This window comes from Eptesicus fuscus, chromosome 4 (assembly GCF_027574615.1).
Source record: "Eptesicus fuscus isolate TK198812 chromosome 4, DD_ASM_mEF_20220401, whole genome shotgun sequence".
In the NCBI taxonomy this organism is placed as follows: Eukaryota; Metazoa; Chordata; class Mammalia; order Chiroptera; family Vespertilionidae; genus Eptesicus; species Eptesicus fuscus.
In genome coordinates this window covers 73,310,471-73,334,743 of record NC_072476.1, presented here as the reverse complement: position 1 = coordinate 73,334,743, position 24,273 = coordinate 73,310,471, and the positions used below count along the sequence as shown (strand labels likewise).

General features: G+C 39.3%; 1 protein-coding gene across 1 annotated transcript in view; it reads right to left on the bottom strand.

The window, feature by feature from the left end:
• Nucleotides 1-24,273, bottom strand: part of ANKRD31 (ankyrin repeat domain 31) — a 123,476-nt gene that overhangs the window by 7,601 nt on the left and 91,602 nt on the right. Inside the window, exons 20-23 of the mRNA XM_054715168.1 lie at nucleotides 20,868-20,955; nucleotides 19,229-19,325; nucleotides 11,286-12,276; nucleotides 8,832-8,972 (exon numbers count right to left, since the gene is read on the bottom strand). Of these exons, the coding sequence (XP_054571143.1) occupies nucleotides 8,832-8,972; nucleotides 11,286-12,276; nucleotides 19,229-19,325; nucleotides 20,868-20,955 (1,317 nt within the window). The remainder of the gene's footprint in view (nucleotides 1-8,831; nucleotides 8,973-11,285; nucleotides 12,277-19,228; nucleotides 19,326-20,867; nucleotides 20,956-24,273) is intronic.

Below are 24,273 nucleotides of genomic sequence, written 5' to 3'. Positions count from 1 at the left end.
AAATTTGAGCTGCCACCTTATTTACAAATATAAAGTTTTATTAGAGCACAGTGATACCCACTTGTTCACTTAACATCTATGGTTGCTTTTGTGCTACAACAGGATCAAGTAGTTGCAACAGAAACTATATGGCCATGAAGACTAAAACATTTATTACCTGGTCCTTCACAGAAAATATTTGTTGACCCCTGTTGTATATCATTATTTCTCTTATCCATTCACTTATTTAACAACCATTTATTTGGCACTTGATACTTCAAAACTTTAAAAAATGGTACTTTTCAAGAAACCAGATACTTAACTAATTAGATTAACAACATTTGGGTCTATACATCCAAGTTTTTTTGTTTGGGTTTGTTTGTGAACTTGGTTATTATTTATCACTCCAAAAGGTTAGAGCTTAGAAATATCTACAATGAATGGGCTAGGCAGGAGTGAACTGGCAAACACCTACCAGAAATATTCTGGGCCTGACTGTCCTTGGGTCCTCCACTCTTAGTTCTAGGGCAGTCTGATAATATGCCCCAAAAGCTAGGTTCACTGTAGCTAAACCATCAAGTCTTAACTTAAACACCACTTCCTCCAAGATACCTTCCTAAACCTTTAACTCAAGTAATGACCCTCCTCTAGGCTCCCATACCTTCTGTGCTCATATTTCTGCCAAGGCACTTATCACATTAAAATAAAATTACGTGTTAATATATCTGTTTCCATTAAACTATAAGCTCCTTGAAAACAGGGTCTGTGTCATATTCATTTTTATACTCTAGTACTTCACATAGTTCCTGGCAGAACTGAGGGGTAAAGGGGGACTCTGAAGTCCTAGCTCTTAAGCAAGATTCTTAAATTCTAAGTCTGTTTGTACATTTATAAAACAAGCACCTTTGGCTTATTAAGTTGTAGTGAGGATTACGAGAGATAACATAGGAAAGTCATTCGGCATACTGTCTACCAAATCTTCAATAAATGCTTGTTACTGAACAGAGTGAGGAGCACCTAGGGAATCTGGCAGGGTTAGGCACCCTTTGGGCTCAGTCCCATGACCAAAAGAAGCCTGGTAATGGAAATGAAACAGACCTGGCTACTCAGTGTGCTAACCCCTCCTCACTTGCATTGGAAGAAGGGCAAGGCACCAAATGCCATCTGTCAGTTCTCTAAACAACTAAAATTAGAAACAATGGATTTTGTTCATATTATGCCCTGACCATAGACAATACACCTTATATACTCATCAATGTGGAGGCTCAGTATGTTTTCACCTATATCTCAGATTTAAAGTACATTTTTGTCAGTTGGTGCTGGATAATCTTACCTAATAATAGACAAATATGTAAAAATGACCGTACCTCCGCTATGCCACCAGCCAATCAGGAGTGATATGCAAATCAACCCAACAAAGGTGGTAGTTAATTTGCATACACAGGTGCCGAGTGATGGAGCAGGTGGGATTCTGCCCCACCCATGGTCTCTCAGGGCCTCTGGGCAGCGTGGGAAGGCGGGGCTGGAGCAGAAAGAGGGAACTCCCAAGCGGAGAGAGGCAGCTCTGGGGCCTGAGCGGAAAGGGGTTGGGCCAGAGTGGAAAGGCAGTGCTGGCAGTCAGGGAAAGGAAAGCCCATTCTAGCATGAATCTTCATGCATTAGGCTTCTAGTCTATATATATATAAAAGGCTAATATGCTAAGTGTCCCTCCAACTGTCCGACCAGTCGCTATAATGCACACTGACCACCAGGGGCAGACGCCCAATACAGGAGCTGCTATGACACACACTTGCCATTTACAGAGAAATGGCAGGGCGGACCTGGTGCCAAGAAAACAACACTCAGCTTCCCCCAAGAGGAACACAGGCCCTGCCACCACCCCAGAGCGACAGCCCACCAAATCACAGCTGATACTGCTAAGACCTCATGGTGCAAAATGCGGCCCACAGCCCAGCCCAGCCTGGAAACGGTGGCTGTGGGCACCAAGTAATGACATCACGTAGCAAGGCCCGGCTTCCTCTCCCTAGCGACTAGCCTCCTTGCAGTTTCTTCAGCCCAGGAACACAACTTGCTTTATAGCCAGGTGCAAACATTTCACACTTTAACCAAATGTCTGTGAAGCATTTTCCTGCGCCTCATCTCATTTGATCTTCACAGAAGTCCTGGAGTAGGTAGATAGGAGACTCAGTAGAATCCTATTTTCTTTTCATTAGCCGGAAAATGGAAATTTAGAAAGCTTAGAAACTTGACCCGACTGAAAAGAAGAAATGGTGGATGCTGAAAATGACTGCACAAAATATAGTCAAACACTGCTGCAGTTAAATATTTTACCCTTTGTTCTCCCTGCATGATCTACAATAATAATATGCTTTGTGTTGATATTTACTGCTGTGTTGCTGACAATGACCTGAAAGAGAAGGTGGGGTGCTTCACTGGGCCGGAAAAAGTTTAGCTACATCAGAAAGTAGGTCTAATTAAGCAAGTTTATTCTATATATATAAAAGGCTAAGTTGACTTGCACATGCACCATATATATAAAGCTCTCGTTGGTGCCAATCACATGCGTGTATTTCGATCTGTCATTGTCAATCATGAATTTGGTTGACACTTCTAATACAGAGAAAGAGCAAATAATGATATTAAAATATTTCTTCTAATTAATTTCCTTTTAACATGCACAAATTCGTGTATTGGGCCACTAGTATTATCTCTATATATAAAAGGCTAATATGCAAAGTGTTCCCTTGGGAGTTTGACCAGGAGACCAGGAGTTCGATCACTCGCTATGATGTGCGCTGACCACCATGGGGCAGCATAGAACACGGCGGGTGACCAGTGGTGGTGGCGGGGTGTTAAGGGAGCGAGGGAAGGAGGAGTCGGGGAATCTGACTGGCCCTGATTGCTGGCCAGGCCCTGGGACCCTACCTGTGCATGACTTTTGTGCACTGGGCCTCTAGTAATATAATAAAATTATAATTTAGTAGCCTTAGAGATTTTAAACATACCACATACAGCTTTAAGAAAATCCACTGAACTCTTTGAGGAAGATGTGGTTATAGCTGCAGCAGAGCTCTGTCCCACCCGCTCCTGCTCCTGACTTACCAAGAAACAAGTCGGTCAGGAAGCTGAGCCACAGCCATGGCTTTAAAGGTACCAGAAAGATACCCGTGGAACCATGGAACCAGAGGTGTCAATTCACCGAATTGTAATTACTCTAACCAGCCACAATGTAAAATGGTTGGAGGAGCTGTATGCTGACTTGACCAGAGGTGCAAAGATAAGAATCCCAAAGTGAAAGGACCAGGTCAGATGCCTACCAAAACTCAGAGGATCACTACAAAAAAAACCCAGTGGGGAGGGTTCTAAAACTTGGGATCAGTTTCAGACAAGGATACACAGTGACTTCATTGACCTGCACAATTCTTCTGAGATTGTTAAACAGATTCCTTCCATCATATTGAACCAGGAGTTGGAGTCTGCAGTCACCATTACAGATGCTTAAATCAACTGTTTAAATAAATTGACAATCAGTTGTTAACAGCAACAACAAATCCACTGAGTTTAAAATCTATTTTCCACAAGTTAGAGTGATTTGTTGAATAAGGATAGTAATAAATAGATCTCTAAATGAGCAGGCACTCGGTCACTTCTGGAATCTGTCCATCTCACATTAGTTCCTGTGCTCCAGGTGGCTAAAGCCACCCCATCCTAATGTCACAGTGCAACACACTGCTCATGTGTTTGTAGTGATGCTGGTGTAAACAAATCTGTCCTGCCAGCAGTGTAAAAGTACAGCACATACAATATGTGCAGTACATACTACTTGATAATGGTAATAAATGACTATGCTACTGCTTTGTGTATTTACTGTACTATTCTATATAATAAAAGCCTAATATGCCAACTGTCCAGTCATCAGGTCAGCCATTCAACCAATCAAAGCATAATATGCTAATGATATGCTAAGGCCACTCAACTGCTCGCTATGACATGCACTGACTACCATGGGGCAGACAGTCGACCAGTCACTATGATGTGCACTGACCACCAGGGAGCAGACGCTCTGACGGGTAAGTTAGCTTGCTGCTGGGGTCTGGCTGATCAGGACTGAGCGAGATGGGCCAGACACACCCTGGAGCCCTCCTGCAGTCCCGACATGGCTGGTCAACCTCCCGTGTCCCTCCCTGGCCCCGATGGTGCACCGGTGGGGTCCCTCTGCCTGGCCCATGTCCTCTCACAATCTGGGCTGAGGGACGCCCCCCACCCCTGAGTGCACGAATTTCGTGCACCAGGCCTCTAGTAGAAAAATAATAAAGTACATCTGCCTATGACAAACTGATTACTGGACTAAATCTCATTAGATGCAAATCTACCTCATATGCCTTCCCTGACAGAGACTAGGTTCATAGGATCTTGGGCTACATAATTTTCAGCAATCTCAGCAACTTCACCATCCAACGCCCATTTTGATGAAGGGTACTTGATGGGAAGCAACCTTCCCCCAGATGAGGACAAGTAAGAGAGTAGTAGCTCTGGGTAAGGTGTATTCTGTAAGTTGTTGTGTTCTTACTTTCCTAAAAGGTAGTGCTAAAAGGGTGCTTCACCCTGAGGCCACAGGTGCTTTCCCTGAAGTTTTCAGAGCAGAGATCCATTCATTATTCCTCAGAAACCAGTCTATGCCGATGCCCTAATATATTTAGGAAAGAAGTGGGGTGTGGGAAGTGTGCATGTAGGTGTTTGGGGTGGATGGACAATTCAGGCAGCCACTATTCTGAAAACGTAGTGAATGAGCCAAGGGAAATGATCAACTAACTTTATTTTGGTTAGGCCTCTGAAAAATAAAGTATGGTATCAACTGTCATTAACTGCAGTAACAAATGTTTCTCTACACCTTATGTATTAACATGCATCAAGAAAAGAATATAAAACATAACCTGCCTTTGAATATTAAAGAGGTGTCCAAGAATTTGTTTCCCTGCTGGGACTGCATTTTATTTGAAAGTACCAGTCCATTTTTCACAGATCTTCAGAAAAAAACAGTTATTGGTATTGACTAATGAGAATCTGTTCACAGATGATCAAATGACTGTTTTAATTTCATTTTAAGTTTTAAGAAGCAAGTCTTAACAACTTTTCACTACTCCAAGAGGATGAAAGAGGAAAGAAAAATTGTTTTCCATCTTAGGAAGAGTAAAAAGGCAAAGTTCATTTCTTTAAGTTCATTGCAAGATAAAAACACATTTGGGCTAAGAATATTAAAATATTTCTAAGGAAGTCAAAAGACAAGGCAGAAAAGAGTATCGAAGTGTAATTGTAATAACTGCTTTGCAAGAGCTGATCCTGGGGAAACGATGAAAGATATCTTCCTCACCTCCTCACCATCCTGAAGCCTCTCTTTCCACTTCCCCCAGATACCCTTTGCAGTTAGAGGCAAGAGAAGAGCAGCGGGCCTTTCACATTATTTACGTCTTTAGGTTCATACCTCAGATATTTGTATTTTAATCTTTTTAATCCTCACTGGAGGATATGTTTATTTAGCAAGAGGAAGGGAGAGAGGGAGAGAGCAAAATATCCATCAGTTGCCTGCTGTATGTGCTGAGGATCGAATCTGTAACCTCGGTATGTGCCCTGACTGGGAATCAAACCTAAAACCTTTTGGTGTATGCGACAATGCTCCAACCAACGGAGCCACACCCACCAGGCTAGATATTTGTATTTTAAAGGGGCCCACATCTCTAACGATCTCCTGAGTAGAAGCTGGACTCACAGGAGGTTTAAGTTATGACACATTGGGAGTGTAATTAATGGACTGAATGAGGCTGACTGTCCAGATAAACAATTTCCATCACTTTCTGTATTCCTACCCCAACTTCTCCATATCTTGATATTCCTAATCATAATAATGTGAGAAATTTTTTTAGGAAGTGTGTAGGGTGAGGGGGAAACCATAGAGAAAAGTCAATGCTATATCCAAAGGAGTACATTTATGAGGGTAGAATTCAGACAGGGAAGCATCATGATGGGAAGTGTGTTTGCAAAAGAGATCTGTCAGTGCTCCTTGAGTCACTGCCCAAACGGCAGCTTACTTTTTATCTGCATAAGTCTAGTCCTGGGCTTGAACTGTCATTGCCATTCTTATGATTTTCATACTGCAACTGTGTCACAGAAAGGCATTTTCCCTGTGGAAGTGGGCCATTTTTGCGGCACAAGAATAAGTCTTTGTAGAAATTCATAAAGGCAGCTGAATGATTCTGAGCTCAGGGCAAGCTGTTTCCAGGGAAAGGAAGTAGGCCTCCCTTCTGTGTGATATTGTTGTAAATGTAGAAAACAGTGCATAGGGATCAGAAGATCAGCTTCTAGTCCAGTTCTGGTACTTACTGGCCTTGAGGCTAATCAGGTCACTAACCACATGCAATACTGTTTTCATATCCACGAATAAAGATTATAGTTGATCTTCTGACTTCTTAGGGGTTTTGTGAAAGAATATACGTAGAAGTGTTTTATAAACCACACAGTGCTATGCAAGTCCTAGCATCTCCATGTTGGAAGGATCTTTAGAGACCATTGGCATTATTACTTATTTTATACATAAGAAAACAGGTTCAGAAAGGTTAAATGATTTGACCTAGATCAGTGAGTCTCACTCCAGGCTGCACATTAGAATCGCCTGGAAACCTTTTAAAAAATATTACCACTTGGTCTTTAATTCAGACTATTAGATCAGAAGCTAAGGGCCTGGAGTCCACTAGGCACTGGTAGATTTAAAAGCTCCCCAAGTGATTCTAATGTGTAGACAGGATTGAAAACTGTTGCCCACATCATATAACTTACCAAGGGTGGTATCAGGAACAAGCATGGTCTCCTGTCTCCCACAGAGAGAGAGAGATCACTCTGCCACATCAGGATGTTGGCTAATAGCCAGGAGACTGTCAGTGACAGCAAATAGTGATGCCCAATGGGAGTAAGCAGGATTCCCGTGGCTAGGCCAAGCTGCTTGGGTAGGAATATGAGTCATCTCTTGGTCTTGTGGCTCTGTCATTCTGTCTAATGCAGGACGAGGCCTAGTTTTATGGCATTTCTTGCCTGACAACCAACTATTCCTGGTCCCATAGCCTCACCAACATTCTTAAGACTAGTCAGTTGAAATGTTCACATTTACCAATGTAACAAAGGTTCCCTTCATCAAGAAGTGACTGTAAATTCAGGAGTTACTCCAAGACAAGAGGAGGTAGAGGCAATTTTTGTGGTAAAGTTTAAAAGAGGTTTTTAAAATAAACTATTTTAATAAAGAAACTCACTGGAGTAGAGTTTCTCAGCCTAGAGTATTTACTGGAAGTACATGCATGGCCTATAGAAATTGTTAAAACAGTTCCTGTTTTTAGAACAATTTTTTAAAAATATAATCCTGTTCAGATAATCTGTATGAGTATCTTATATCCAAGATTTGCACTAATATTGATGTCCACATTTGCATTTGGCTTCACTATCACACAGATGTTAAACAATACAACCCTAAGTGACATGACTAATGAGAAAAGATCAGAAGCAATGTGGTATGTAAATGAGGTACAGAGTGAGGGCTAAATGATGTCACATCCAGTTATTCAAAAGCAGGAATGCAGTAGTTATAGTAGAGAAAAAGAGTAGAAGACTTAAGTCATCAGTAGGCACACTGTAACAGAGGTATGTCAAGCTCAAAAGAACCTAAGCTATAGCAATCAGTACCATATTTATACTGTGAGCATAGATTCAGTTTCAGCAAAATAATATAAACTATCATAAGTTTAAGAAACATTGTAAAAAAAGTAATTTCCATGGGTTAAGTGTTAATTATTAATATGTAAATATGATTTATGAGTCCATGGAAAGGATTGGGCAAGGTGAATTGAAAGCAGATGGCCAGTTGACTCCAGGGGTTGAAAGTTAAAAAAAAAAAAAAAAGATAGAGAAACTATAATACAGAGATAATGCAAAATGCACTGATTTAAGTAAAGGAATTGAAAGAGTTCCGGAAGCACCTGCCACAAAGATCTAGGAGACCAGAATGCTGTGTTTAGGCACACAGACCAAGAGCAGGGGTTACGAGAAAGGGTAAGCAGGGCTTGGACAAAAAAAAGAGGAAACTATGTCTCTTATTAGTGCTGGACTGAGGCTTACTGTAATAGTGAGTGGAGGCTGAAGGTATCTGCAGTTCTGTGAAACGGTAATGGTGGATGTCCAATTTTCACACTTGCCTGGGTGAATCTGTTCCCTTAAGTGGTGCCATAGACAACTGGAGGTGGCTGGTTATTGGACCTCAAGGGTGTCAGTCATTAATAGTCTTCAAATTGGTGGTCAGACTGGGCTTGTAAGTCAGAAGACAGACTGAGGAGGAGGCTACTAAGTCTGAATGAAAAGAAATATTTCTTTTGGGGGGAACTAGCAATTCATAGATAAAACTATGTTCAAACATAAAAATACACCATAATTTCTGTGGGTCTTAGGACCCTTGCTGGTTCCTTCTGTCTTTAGGAGAAGATTCTGTCAGAATGCTGATAACATATTAATAAATGTGGTTCCAAATTTTCTACATGGAGTCACAAGGACCTGAAATCACTTGGGGTCAAGAAAATTGGGGGCATTCAAATTTCTGAGACTAAGTGAGAAGAAGGAACGAGGCCCTTGCGCCTGGGGAATTCTGGCAAATAGAAATTGTGGGAGAAAGCATGTAGCATATTGCAGAAGGGACACCTGGGGACAAAAATGAGCTTGGAGAACTTGCAAATTTCTTTAAAAGAAAAAAAAAGTAAGTAGTTTTATCGTTTTTAAAAAATGTATCTTTCCATTTGAGCATGAAGTGAAAGATGACCCACCTTACTCCAAGCATAATTCCAGGTCACATGACTGTCACCTCCTAGAAGATCCTTGAGCCAGGTGACTGGATTTTGATAAATCTTACCATTTTCTACCTTAATTTTACCACTCAATAAAACACTGGCTTTGTGGGTAGTCTCCTGAAGAAAAAAAAAATGTTAATATTAAAAAATTAATAAAATATGTGAACTTCTGCTTCTGGTCATGGAGTAACAGGGACCAGATTTACCCTAACACCTGACGCAACCAAAAAACAGACAAAATATATGAAAACAATGGTTTAAAAATCCTTAAAACTCAATAGGAAAACAAGAAAACAATAAAAATGAACAAAAGATTTGAACAGATATTTCATTAAAGAATATGAAGGCAAATAGCACATGAAAAGAAACCATAACTAATCATTAACAAATGTAAATTAAAACCACAACACATGTACTACTACATATACATATTTACACTATATGTTAGCATGGCTAAAGTTAAAAGACTGATCATACTAAGTATTGGTTAAGGAACTATAACTCTCATTGATAGCTAGTGGGAATGTAAAATGTCACAAACTTTGGCAATTTCTTAAAGATGTTAAATATACACTTACCATATATAATTTTGCCACTCCACTCTCAAGTATTTACTCAAGAAATAATGAAAGTCTATATCAGACCAAAGCTGTATGTCAATGTTCGTAGTAGACTTCTTTGTAACAACCAACAATTGGAAACAATCTAAATGTCTACCACAGATGAATTAATAAACTGTAGTATATACATATAATGGACTAATACTCGGCAATAAAAATAAACAAACTACTCCAGGGGTTGAAAGTTAAAAAAAAAAAAAAAAGACAGAGAAACTATAATACAGAGATAATGCAAACAACAAGAATGAATTTCAAATAATTATGCTCAGAGAAAGAAGTCAGACAAAAATAAATACATATGGTATAATTCCACTTATACAGCATTTTTTTGAAATGCAAACTAATGTAGAGGGACAGAAAGCAGACCAATAATTGTCTAGACAGTGGCATGGGAAGGGAGCAGATGAAGGAGGTGTACAAAAGGACACAAATAAGTTTTGGGGATTGATGTAAATTGCTTGTGGTCATGGCTACATAGGTGTATACATATGTCAAAACTTGTCAAATTGTATACTTCAAATATGTGTATTGTATTGTATGTCATTTACATCTTAATAACGCTATTAATATGAAAAGTTGTATTAAAATTTAATTATAGCTAATCTAGAGACGTAACCACAACTGTCAAAATATGAGTTAATGTAATTAATTTACTAAATAAAATGATATTTGCTTTGGCTAATCTGAGGTAGGTACTACTTAGCAATAAACTGGTTGACAGGCAAGCAAAGAGGAACATCAAGGAATCTGAGATCAAGCTACTAATTTGGTCTTTAAATTATAGTTTGAAGCTTTAAAATCTTTTTTTTTTTTTTTTTTGCTTCTAACTTATAAGTAAAGCTTACTAACTAGGAAAAGCCTAATTACCCAGAGATGGAAAGGGTTGGAAACATAGGTCATTCAGATTAAATTCCAGTTAGCCTGGATTGATATCTGTTGGATGGTCCATAAGAAAGGAAGCATTCCTGGACCCTGCAATCTTTGCCACTCTGAATTCCTTTCAAAAAGTGAATGTGGGAGGGAGGAGAGGAAGCCTCTTTTGTCAGCATTTCTAGCAGAACCGTTTTTTCCCTCCTTTACTTTTATGTATATGTGATATTGTTTTAAGTGGGTCCGATTTACGCAAACTCCAAGTCACTTTTTTTTTTTGTAAAAACAAACTGAGCCCTGGCTAGTTTGCTCAGTGGTTAGAGTGCCTATCCTCTGATCAAAAGGTCGCAGATTTGATTCCTGGTCAAGGACACGTACCTCAGTTGCAGGTTCAATATCCAGCCCCAGTCGGGGCATGCAGGAAGCAACCAATCGATGTGTCTTTCTCTCTTTCTCTTTCTCTCTCTCTCTCTCTTTGTCCCCCCTCCTCCCTCCTTTCCACTCTAAAAATAAACAAACAAACAATGGAAAAAATATCCTGGGGTAAGGATTAAAAAAAACACACACAGAAAAACAACAAACTAAGTTTCTATGGAAGATAAATTTATACTTATCTCTTATCAGGGGAAGCTTCAGCAGTACACTGGTAGTTTCCAAAATTTTGGAATCAAAGCCAGCTCAAGCTTACTATTTTTATGTTGCTCTTAAATCCTTCTTGGTGCAATATAATTTCAGTCTGAGAGCCCAAAGATACTTGTGACTAAAATGTACAGGGAAATTCTAGAAGCATGATTTCATTTGCTAAGAATACAATGGTTGTGGTCCCTCCATTCAAGAATCCCAGCCAAACCCCATTTCACTAGTTGGAGGTACATGCCTAGTGTAGGCAAATTTATTCATTTTTAAAATTTAGATCACTTTAGAGAAAAAAATAAGATACCTGTGTTTTGAATTCCAAAATGTTATTTCCTGGATTAATTCTTCCTAGTGCTATCAGATCCTTTATCTGCATACGCTTCTTTTTAGGAGCTGTGCTGTAGTTCAAAGGCTTTTTTGCAGTATGCTGAGGGCCAGACCCAGAAGAGGAGGTGCTCTGACTGTCATTTGCATGTGGAACAGCAAAAGCTGAATTTTTAAGATATGGTTCCATCTGATGCCCCATATCACTGCCTAAATCATCAATATCTTGATGTGTCACGGTTTCTGATGCCCCCCTAGGTGGTTGCTGGGGAGCTGTTTTCTTGTTTCCTTTTTTTGGATCATAATTGGAAAGAGTCTGACCACAAATAACAGTTGACAGATGGGCATCATTTGGGACAAGTACACTTGTGGTTTCTGAAGTATTTAATGGGCCAGTTAGTGCAGAAGGACTATAGGAGTCATGATCTTTGGTTGTATGTTCTGTAAGATCATTTTCTTTTTGTAAATATTCTGCTTGAGCAATAAAAGCAACAGGTAACTTAATCTTTTTAGTGCCATCTAAAGGTCTGGATTTTGAAAACTCATCCAAGGAATAGTCATTGACATTTCGTCTAGAATTCAGCTTAATTCCAGAAAATTCTTCCCCTCTCACTGTCCCTAAATTTAGACAAGTGTTGGAATTTTGGCTGTTGTTCCATGTTTCCAGAGACAACTGTGACTCCTGTGTGCTTTCACAAACAGAGCTGGCAGGAGAAAATGAACCCGCCAGGGGCTGCACTGAATTTTCCAGGCTGGTAAGCTCTTGGCTGTCCTTTTCACAAGGGATCTCTGAGCTGGATGGCAGTTTCCTCAAACTAAGACCAGACACAGAGGTAACATTCTTATAGTTTTGAATTTTCTGGCTTATTTTTTTCTGTTTTTTTGCCACAACTAAAAGGCTCTTCTGTCTCATGGCCAAGTTAGCCAGTTGTTCTCTCAGGACACCATGCTTAAATGATTCTATGGATACCCTATAGTAAGAAACAGAAGAGACAAAAAATACAGAGTAAAAAGCTTTTTTTTAAAACAGTCATTTGTACTTTAAAGATACTTTGTCTCAATTTAAATTTGACCACCACAAAGTACACAAGATTCTGTCTTTGTAAATGCATTTTCTTTGAGAGGAAACTGACTCTTAGGATAAGTGAGTTTGCCTTTCTAAGGAGGTGGCAGTGTGGTTATCCACATTCATACCCACATTTATATTCAGATCATTATTTAGCAGTTGTGAGTCAACCCTAAAAGAGAAAAACAACTTGGGTAGTCTATCCGGATATCTACTGGTCCTTGACTCGGAAGCTAGTGACTGGTGGCCGAGGAGGAACACCATTCTTTAAGTTTGAAGTTTGGTTACCTGTTTACAGTGGAAAAGTGTATGAAGAATTAAAATTTAGAAGTTCCATTCAAGTTCCCTTAATTTCAGAAGAGTGAGATTGTTTTGTGAATAATTATGCCTGAGCTAACCTGAGAAATTCAGTTCAACAATTAATTACTGTAATTGTACTAAGCACTTTCAAGTTCAGAGGGACTACTCAGACAAACATTAATCCATGTGCCTCCCCAAAATCAAATCTCTCAGGGGAGGAGGACTAAGTGGGAGGAAATGGCTCACCCACACCTCTGTTTTGTTTTTTTTTATTATATTCCACAGTTACCACCTTCAGGACATCCTGTGACACCTTGTTTCCAGTAGTTCTCAACCTTTTTGTTCTCAGGACTTTCTTATACTCCTAAAAATTATTGAGAGACCCAAAGAGCTTTTGTTTATATGGGTTATATCTATCAATATTTACTGTTTAGAAAATAAAACTGAAAAAATTTAAAAACACAAGAATACCCAAGTACACATTCCATTAGCTATTAGAGTGATGATGTCATCACACACTATGTGGCCAATATAAAATTCCTTTATACACTCATGAGAGAATGAGAGCAAAAAAGGGAAAATAACATTTTAGTATTCTTAAAAAATAGTTCTGACTTCATAGACCCCTTGAAATAGTGTCAGGGATCCTTAGGGACCACCCATTAAGAGCAGCTGTTTTAAGGAAAGCAGTAATATAGACATCTGTTTCTTCTGTCACAGTTTAGAGTTGTTGCTGCTAAACTCCAAGTATACTGGGTATTAAAGTAGATGTAAGTGTAAGAAACAGAAAGAAGAAATCAGATTAACAAACAACTGATAGCATAAAATGCAAGAAAATAAAGAAAAACTAAACTAACAATATCACATTTAAAACTATGTGAAACAGAGGCTTCAGACAAAATGGCAGCATAGGTAAACACGGTACTCAAATCCTCCCACAACCATATAAAAAATACAACTAATTTAAATAGTAGGAGGCTTTTGGAAATTTTATAATGTAGTCTTGATAGCATTTAAATTTTAATTTTTTGCACTAAAATATGACTGCTTTAGGTTCATTACATGTTATGCAACTTTACCATGAGATGAACTACCAATAAAAATTTTAGTTAACACTTTAGGAACAGCTTTTTGTCCAGTACAATTAATTTTTCTAGAATATTCACTTATTTCAATTAGCCAATTTAAATTAGTCTGAAAACTTGACTACTATTTTACTGTCAAATTTAATACTTTAACAATTTTATTTTATCCTGTAAATATTAGCGGAAAGGATTATTTGCCTTCTTGAGTAGGCCCTGAGCATTCCTGGTGCTAGGCTGGATTTAGATATCAAAAACCCACTTTCCCACACCATGGGTACAAGACAACTCAAAAAAAGGGGGGATAGTAGAAGAATATCATGTACGGAAAAATATCCTGTAAGTAAATTACATCTAGAAAATTTTTACTTTAGAAAATTAACTTTCATTTGTAATGCTAACAGCCAGACACCCATGAAAAACACACACAGTGTCAAAACAAGCCAAAGGAAAATTGTTTGGGCAAAAAATGAAAAAGGATCCCAAGGCAAATTTATAGAAAAGATTCCTTTATTAACTTTTGGTCGAGAATATGTTTGTATATTTTCAGAAAACAACTCCAAGACCATGTGGATTCCTGCAACAGAGAGGGATTGATATGACTGCTCCAGCCATGAAGACAGAAGAGAAACAGTCCAGAGAAGGAAGACGCTGATGATGCCTTGCCATACTAGCAGTCAGCAGCTGTGCGTCGCTGCAGGTTGCCCAGGACCAAACCAGAGAGGGTAGGACCTGCATTACCACCATTTGTCCACCATCTAGAACTGAAATATCATTGCTGTTATGTACACATAAGGAACTGTTTGACATTGAAATTGGGACTCAAAAGAACTGTTGGCCCAGAAAGAAACTCACTACAGACTGATTCATTTGCCTCTCAGCATAAACATTATTGCTTGTCTCATTTTCAGTTCTTATAAGTGTATTTCTAGTATCACATGATCTCATTCATCTAAGGGAAATAATGAATAACAAACTGATGAACAAAAACAGACCTGGAGACAGGGAAGCATCGATCAGACTATCAAACCTCAGAGGGAAGGTAGGGGAGGGTGTGGGTAAGGGGGAGAGATCAACCAAAGGACTTGTATGCATGCATAAAAGCCTAACCAATGATCACGGACAACAGGGGGGTGGGGGCATGCGTGGGGAGGGGTTTGGGATAGGAATGGGGGGGATGAGGACAAATATGTGATACCTTAATCAATAAAGAAATTTTAAAAAATAACCCCCCCCCAAAAAAAAAACTTTACTCAGATGTTCTCAGTTTGAGTTGCCTAGCTGTTTCTTATTGGTTTACAAATATAATTTTTTAGATATTCTAATAAAAAAAATACAACTAATCTTTAGGACAACCATAATTCAGAACTGCCTGAAATTTAGCTAAATGGAAGTTCCACAACTAGGGAATTAAAGAAGCCCCATAGAGACCAGTAGGAGGGGTGGAGACATGGAACAGGCTGGTGTGGCAGTTTTTAATTGGGAGGGATATCTTGGCTACAGAGGTTCCCCCTGAGGAGTGAGGGATGCCAGCCCCATACCAGACCTCTAGCCCAGGGTTCCAGAGCTGAGAAAAGAAGTCTCCATAACTTTGGGTGGTAAAAACAAACGGGGATTGACTGAGTGATATGGAAGCTGCTGGAGTCCTAGGCAGCTCCTCTTAAAGGGCCCACTCATTAACTTATTTGGACTTATTCCCTCTGAGCTACCTCATTGGGGCAGCAGCTTGAAAGGAATCAGGGACATACAGGTAGTAACTAAATTGTCTGGCATCAATGCAAGAGCTGGGTGAGACACTTTCTCCCAGACAAAAGTGCTGGCAGAGGCCACTGTTCCTTTGCTGAGCCCTTCCCCAACATAGCCGACAGATGGGTGCCAAGTCTGAGTCTCCATCAATTTGGCTCACATTTTTCGCTCCATTCTGGTGATTCCCTGAGACCCTGCCCTACCCAACTTGGGGACTTATCCAAGCCATTTCCAACTGTCCTCTCTTGCCTCAGAGGACAGACTTTCCTAAAATCTCTCAAACAAGCAGCATCTGGCCTCAGTGTATCCCATATCTCTTGCTAAGTGGCCCCAGGCCTGGCACTAGCTGCAGCCTGCCTTGGCTCAGAGCTTGGCCTCTCCTGGGTACCTCTGCAGATAACTCTGTAGCTCATACCAGGTGGACCCAGGCAAGGCCCCAGAACCTCCCTGGAGGCCCCAGAGTCAGTGCACTCAGTGGACAGCTTCAGACCATGCTGAATTACAATGCTACCATCTCCATGAGTGATACACTCAAGGAAGCTCCCATAAGACTGTCAGGTGATTTCTTAACAGAAACTTAGCAGGCCAGAAGAGAGTGTCAAGAAATACTCAAAGCGATGAAAATCAAGGACCTACAACAAAGAGTACTCTACCTATCAAGGTTATCATTTAGAATTAATGGTCAGATAAAAAGCTTCCAAGACAAGAAAAGTCAAAGGAGTTCATCGCCACCAAACCAGTAGTACATGAAATGTTAAATGGTCTTCTTTAAAAAGAAGAAAAAAAAAAGATAAAAAATATCACCAATAAAATGTCAATAAATACATATCTATCAACAATTGAATCTAAAAATAAAAATAAATGAACAAGCAGAACAGAAACAGACTCACAGATACAGAGAACATTTTGATGGTTGCCAGATGAGAGGGGGATTGAGGGGATGGGTGAAAAGGGTGAAGGGATTTAGAAGTATAAATTATTAGTTATAGTATAGTCATGGGGGTGTAAGGTACAGTATAGGGAATATAGTCAATAATATTCTAATAACTATATAGTATCAAGTGGGTATGAGATTTTTCAGGAAGATCACTTAGTAAGTTTTATAATGTCTAATCACTGATGTGCACACCTGAAACTAATGTAATATTGTATGTCAACTGTAATTGAAAAGTAAAAAATGATTAAAAGTAAAAATAAATTTAAAAATAAAACTATGTGAAACAAAGAGTTCAGACATAAAATAAAAGTGCTCTTTAGTTTGTAAGATTTTAAGTCTTATAGCAATTTTAATAAGGATTTACACTTGAAACCCTAACTGATCAGGAACTTTCCAAAATTCTAAGTATATTGTTAATCAAAGGACATAAGAAAAATTGAAGCTAGCCTTCTCCAAAGTCTCCCAGATTGGCCCAGGCAAGGCACTGGAACCTCCCTGGAGGCCCCAGAGTCAGTGCACTCAGTGAACAGCTTCCTTTATTCAAGTCCCTATCTGTAGGTCTTATAAGCTCATTGGCTTTATAGAAAGGAATTTATGATACTTATTCACTAGAGAGTAAAGCAAAATGGATAAAGATAGTAGATTTATAATAAAAATAAAAACTGATTTTAAAATAAGTTCATAAAAAAATCTGAATATGCAATGGATGCCAAAAGATTATGACAAGAATATAAAGGAATAGAAATATTATGTGTGAATAAAGAATAGGGTCAAAAAGATCTGCATATTCATTGCAGCATTATTCACAACAGTTAAGACATGGAAACAACTTAAGTGTCCATCAATGAATAAAGAAAATGTAACACACATACAGTGGAATATTATTTAGCCACAAAAAGAAGGAAATCCTGCCATTTGTGACAACATGGATGGGCTTCAAGGGCATTATGCTAAGTGAAAGTCAAACAAAAAAAACCCCAAATACCCTATGATCTCACCTATATATTATATACATACACAGTAGGTCCTCAGGTTATGTCGGAGATCCGTTCCTACTGCATGACATAACGCAATTTTCGCCATAAGTTGGAACCCACCTACATAAGCACCTACGTCACTCACATGGAGCACATACACAGCAGTAATGAAGTGAAATAGTAAAAAAAAGTTTAAAAGAAATATAACAATTCCTGACCTTTACTTGTGGTAAATAAATAATAAAAAACATAAAGCACATATGTACATATGTCAAAATGATGGAACTTTTTTTTTTTATAAATAAATGGGAGATGGCAACAAAACCACAGAATGACGTATGTTGAGTCCAATGTAAGCCGAGGACTGTCTGTATATATTCCAAGAACAAAAGGTGGGAGGCAGGAGGTGGCTGATATGAGTGAAGGTGGTCAAAAAGTACAAACATCTAGTTATAAAATAAATAAGTCATGGGAATGTAATGCACAGCATGGTGGTTACAGTTGATAATACTGTATTGTATATTTGAAAGTTCCTAAGAGAATAGATCTTAAAAGTTCTCATCATAAGAAAAAAAAAATAGAAAATGCCCAAAAAGAAAATATCCTATGTAATAAAAGCCTAATATGCTAAGTGTCCAGTCATCCATTCAACCAATCAAAGCTTAATATGCTAATGATATGCTAAGGCCACTCAACCGCTCTCTATGACATGCACTGACCACCAGGGGGCAGAGTCAACCAGCCGCTATGACATGCACTGACCACCAGGGGGCAGATGCTCCAACCAGTAGGTTAGCTTGCTGCTGGGGTCCGGCCAATCAGGACTGAGCAAGACGGACCAGACTTGCCCTGGAGCCCTCCTGCAGTCCCTCCCCAGCTGGCCAACCTCCTGCATCCCTCCCCAGCCCCAATCATGCATTGGTGGGGTCCCTTAGCCTGGGGCCTGCACCCTCTTGCAATCCAGGACCCCTCAGGGGATGTCTGAGAGCCGGTTTTGGCCTGATCCTGCAAGCCAAGCCGAGGGACCCCACTGGGTGCACGATTCATGCACCGAGCCTCTAGTATATATATATAACATCTTTCTCAATAAAGGTTGAGAAGCCCTAGCCAGTTTGGCTAAATGGATAGAACGTCAGCTTGTGGACTGAAGGGTCTCGGGTTTGATTCCAGTCAAGAGCAAGTACCTCGGTTGCAGGCCCCAGGCCCTGGTAAGGGCTCGTGTACTGGCAAGGGTGCGTGCAGGAGGCAACCAATCAATGTGTTTCTCTCACATGGGTATTTCTCTGTCTTTCCCTCTCTCTTCCACTATTTCTAAAAATCAATGGGAAAATATCCTCGGGTGAAGATTTAAAAAAAAAAAAAAGGATGAAAAGAGGTATATAATCAGGAAAAAACTCCTTAGGAACCCTGAAAACTTAACCCTGAACACAAAACAAATAAATATACATAATTAAACTGCTTAGGAGGACAACATTTGTGATAGCAAAAAGAAAAAATTTTAATGTAAAAAATTTGAGTTTACTAAGGAAAAAAATTTACTTTGGGGATTCATGACCAGAAAGGCTTTCATAAAATTCTTGGCTGTAGACAGGTTTTCTACATCTTTTGGTTTCCTGAATATTTCCAGTAATGAATAAAAATATCTTTCTGGGAAGTACAATTCCCCGTGGAGGTAACAGATTAGATAAAGTTATTTTTTTGGTCCTAAGCAACAGTCTTAAGAATCTGTATTCTAAGAAATTCTAGGCTTTACTATTATAGCTAAAAATGTATAAATTCTAATAACTCTAACACACTCCTATTTTTTCCACTCACCTGTATTTTTTAGCCAGATCATCCCTTTCTGCCTTCTGTTTGGCAAGCACATTATCCAGAATCTCTTTTATCTCTAACATCTTTTCAGTGTATTGTTCTAGAAGCATAGTAATAAAATAAAAAGTTAACTGAGAGATAGCAAACGTTAAATTTGGTCACACTGGACTCAGCCTTGCTGTTAATTTTAAAAAGTTATTATTTCCTTATCTTTTTCCCCTATATCGGTGATCCAGATCTATAAATCAAGGCTTAATGACTTACGTCACCGTATGGAAGTACCCTAACATGTATAGGTAAGAACACTGTACCAAGCAAGAGCCAGCCAGCTTGAGTTATAATCCTACTACCCTATTGACTAGTCTTAAACAGGGCAAGTCACATGACCTCTATGGTCAGCTTCCTTATTTGTGAAATGAGGGGAGTAAAGAAAGATAAATAGGAAGATAAGTATTTTCCTATTAAAATTATTTATTTTTTTAAATACAAAAAAGTACATTATCATTGTAAAGAATAATTTCAAACTATATGAATGTTTACCCAGAAGAAAAGTAAAAGAGTATCCCACTCACCTCCCTGCTTCACCTCTATTTTACTTTATAAAAGGACTGCTGTAAATACTTTGGTAGCAGTGTATGTATTTGTGTATGTATATTAAACATATTTATATAATATATTGTTATATATACTTATACTATATAACTACAATATGTGTTTAAAAATAATAATTGTGCTATCAGTTCTTGCTCTTTATTTTTAACACTTAGATAGGGCTATATGGAATTGAAGGTCACTTATAGATCTATTTAAAGTAAGTTTTGTAATAATTACTTAAAATTTTCCTACTTTCTTCTATTGCCTCCTAAGTAAAGGTATCATGCACTCCCCCAGCCCCATCATAAACCCACAGGATTTACACATAAATACCAATTATGTCCAAATACAGAGTCCCAAGTAGGAAATTAAAAGACTTAGATTTGATTTCTTTTAAGCTATCAGCTATTCATTTCACTTTTGGTGTTGTTCCCTTACGTTTTTGACTAATTTTTCAGACCAATGCATATTTTCTATATAATTTAGAGAAAATCAATAGTAAGAAATAACATGAAGTTCATGGTTGGAATGAGTTCCAGAACCTGCCTTTGCAAATGAGACAAATGATTTGATAAGTATAGAGTGAGTGTTTCCAGAGTAGTTTTTGACTCCTCAAAAGGGTTAGTGTCACAATGTGATGCATATGCTAACAAAGGGGGGAAATGTCTATGATCATTAAGAATTTAGCCTGGCTAGTATGGCTCAGTGGTTGAGCATTGACCTATGAACCAGGAGGTCATGGTTCGATTCCCAGTCAGAGCACATGCCAGTGTTGCAGGCTATTGCCCCAGTAGGGCATGCAGGAGGCAGCCGATCAATTATTCTCTCTCATCATTGATGTTTCTATCTCTCTCTCCCTCTCTCTTCCTCTCTGAAATCAATAAAAATATATTTTTTAAAAAGCTGTGGTACATTTACACCATGGAATACTATGTAGAAGTAAAAAAGAAGGATCTCTTAACCTTTGAGACAGCATGGAGGGACCTGGAGAGTATTATGCTAAGTGAAATAAGCCAGAGAAAGACAAGTACCACATGATCATATTTACCTGCATCTTCGGGGGTTCTTATTTCAAACTCCAATAAAATTTCCTGTTTTTCTTCTATATCTTGTAGAATGGCACTTATGGTCTGATGCTATCAAATAAAAATATTAAAACTTCATTATAAGTAGATATTTCTCTCTGATATGCAATTGACAAATGCACAATGAAAGTGCCATTAAAAATACTCATTTCCCTATATATTCAAAAGGTACTCATGCTTTGTTTAACCGTAAGTGTATAAATATTGCATATCTGAGGGGAAAAAGTAAACTGAAATATATCTTGATTTAAGCAGCAGTTCTATTCCTGGAAAATAGAATGTAAGAGTAGCAACCATATAAAAAATCATAATTTTTCATTGACTTCTGTTATAATTATAGGTGTAGGAGAAAAAACAATAACTCAGCACATAATATTTAAAGATAACATATATACAACAAATTCACTTTAAAGCCTTATGTCTATCATTGCACCCTATTAAAATATCACATATAATATTAGAAATACAAAACATTACTTTCAAAAACTCAGAAAGGGGATTTAAGACCACATCTTTATACCCTTGTTAGTATTAATCTTCCTTCCTGGAACATCTTCAATTTATTCTGCCCAGATCCCTCCCTTCTTATGAGAGATGGAGTTATAAAAGTGAACTCTTGAACCAAACCCATCTCATACACAAAACCTCTTAATCCACACTGATTTTTCCTTTCTCAGAATTACTCAGTGCTACAGAATTTAGTATTAATATGCATGTCTTACAAATTCTATTTCTCCATCAAGATAATGAGATCTTGTAATCAGGAGCATGGTTTTTATATTTACACGTGGTTTCCACACTATTGGATATAAAGTTGTTGCTCACCAGATAAAAACTGAAGGTTTGGTTCATATTACTTATCCTTTAATATATTCTCAATACACATTAAATTTTACAATGTGTAGGTTCTCAAAGCCTTCTGAAGTATGTTTCTCTGAAATTTTACTTTGGTGTCCAGAAGGGATATAGAAAATGCACATAATAAAACCATCCAACCATGTGGAAAAAAAATCTCATTGCTGTCCTTTATAAAATGACTCAAAACTAAACTACAAAATATAAACATGCAAAACAAACAATGAGATTTATTTCTTTGTACATTGAATGGCTATGGTAATAAAAGAAAACTAAAGGACTGAATTTATGTCCAGGCTAAATCTCTACCTACAGATTCAAATAAAACAGCTTCTGATGCTGACTTTCCTTTGCCTTATATTGTTAATGCCTTATATTGCCTTATAATGTAGTCTCAGCCACCATTGGCCATAAGCTTTCACTCCACACTAGTTCCATATTCCACCCTGAAGGATCCAGCACACTCTTCCCTCCAAAATCCCCTTCTTAGTCCTTCATTATTGCTTATATTAACACACACACACAGACACACACACACACACACATCAAAACAAAAAAACCTAACCTAGGACTTGTCTTTGGAACAAACAGCTTTATAGTTTATATTCTGCTTACTATAAAGCTTCGCTATGATTTTATTCCAGACTTGCTATTTTTACTGTGGCAGGATCATCTTTGCCTCTGACACCTCTTTTAAATTTTGTACAACATAGCACAGTGGCATATGATAGGCTCTGGAGCCAGACTACCTGGAGTTTAATTCTGGCATAGCTACTTAGTAGAAATGTAATTAAAAATGTTTTTATTAATTTCAGAGAGAGGAAGGGAGAGGGACAGAGAGAGAAAAAAAAAATATCAAGGATTAGAGAGATTCATTGATCGGCTGCCTCCTGCACACCCCAAATTGGAAATTGAGTCCACAACCTGGACATGCACCCTGATGGAATCAAACCAAGACCTCTTGAATCAGGGTTGACCCTCAACCATGGAGCCACACCAGCCAGGCTAGCAATGTAATTTTGGATTAAGATACTTAACCTTCCTTACTTTAGCTTATCTATAAGGAAGAAAGTAATGACAATAACAGAACCTACCTAGAAGGGTTATTATGACTAAATGTGTTAATAAAGTACTTAGATGACAGTTTGCCATATGATCGGTACTCAGTGAGTGTCAACTATTATTATTACTACTAGAGGCCCAGTGCACGAAATTCGTGCACGGGGGTGTGTGTCCCTCAGCCCAGCCTGCACCCTCTCCAATCTGGGACCCCTCAAGGGATGTCTGACTGCCCGTTTAGGCCCAATCCAGGTAGGATCAGCCTAAAAGGGGAATCGGACATCCCTCTCACAATCCAGGACTGCTGGCTCCCAACTGCTTGCCTGCTTGCCTTCCTGATTGTCCCTAACTGCTTCTGCCTGCCAGCCTGATCACCCCCTAACCATTCCCCTGACAGCCTGACTGATGCCTAACTGCTTTCCTGCCAGCCTGATTGCCCCTAACTGCCCTCCCTTGCAGGCCTGGTCACTCCTAACTGCCCTCCCCTGAAGGCCTGGTCTCCCCCAACTGCTCTCCCCTGCAGGCCTGGGTCCCCTCCCAACTGCCCTTCCCTGCAGGCCAGGACGCCCCAACTTCCCTCCTCTACTGACCTGGTCACTCCTAACAGCCCTCCCCTGCAGGCTTGATCACCCCCAACTGCCCTCCCTTGCAGGCCTGATCCCTCCCAACTGCCCTCACCTGCTGGCCTGATCGCCCACAACTGCCCTCCCTTGCAGGCCTGGTCCCTCCCAACTGACCTCCCCTGCTGGACATCTTGTGGCGGCTATCTTGTGTACACATGGGGGCAGCCATCTTTGACCACATGGGAGTAGCCATCTTGTGTGTTGGAGTGATGGTCAATTTGCATATTACTCTTTTATTAGATAGGATAGAGGCCTGGTGCACAGGTGGGGGCCAGCTGGTTTTCCCTGAAGGGTGTCCTGGATCAGGGTGGGGGTTCCCTTGGGGCGTGGGGCGGCCTGGGTGAGGGGCCTATGGTGGTTTGCAGGCTGGCCACGCCCCCCCCGGTGACCCAAGCGGAGACCCTGGGATCTGGGGTTTATTTATCTTCTATAATTGAAACTTTGTAGCCTTGAGCGGAGCCAAGCCTCCTGCTCGTTCCGTGGCCAGAGCCATTTTTGTTGGGATTTATTTATCTTCTATAATTGAAACTTTGTAGCCTTGAGTGTAGGCCTGGGCCGGCCAGGGTGGCAGGGAAGCTTGGCTTCCTCCATTGCTGGGGAAACCCAAGCCTCCTGCTTGCTGCAGCTCCGTGGCCGCAGCCATCTTGGTTGGATTAATTTGCATACTCGCTCCTGATTGACTGGTGGGCATGGCTTGTGGGTGTAGCAGAGGTACGGTCAGTTTGTATATTACTCTTTTATTAGATATTATTATTATTATTATTATTATTATTATTATTTCTGTACTTCTTTTATTAGGATAGAGAAAGAGGCTGCCTACATACTATGATCT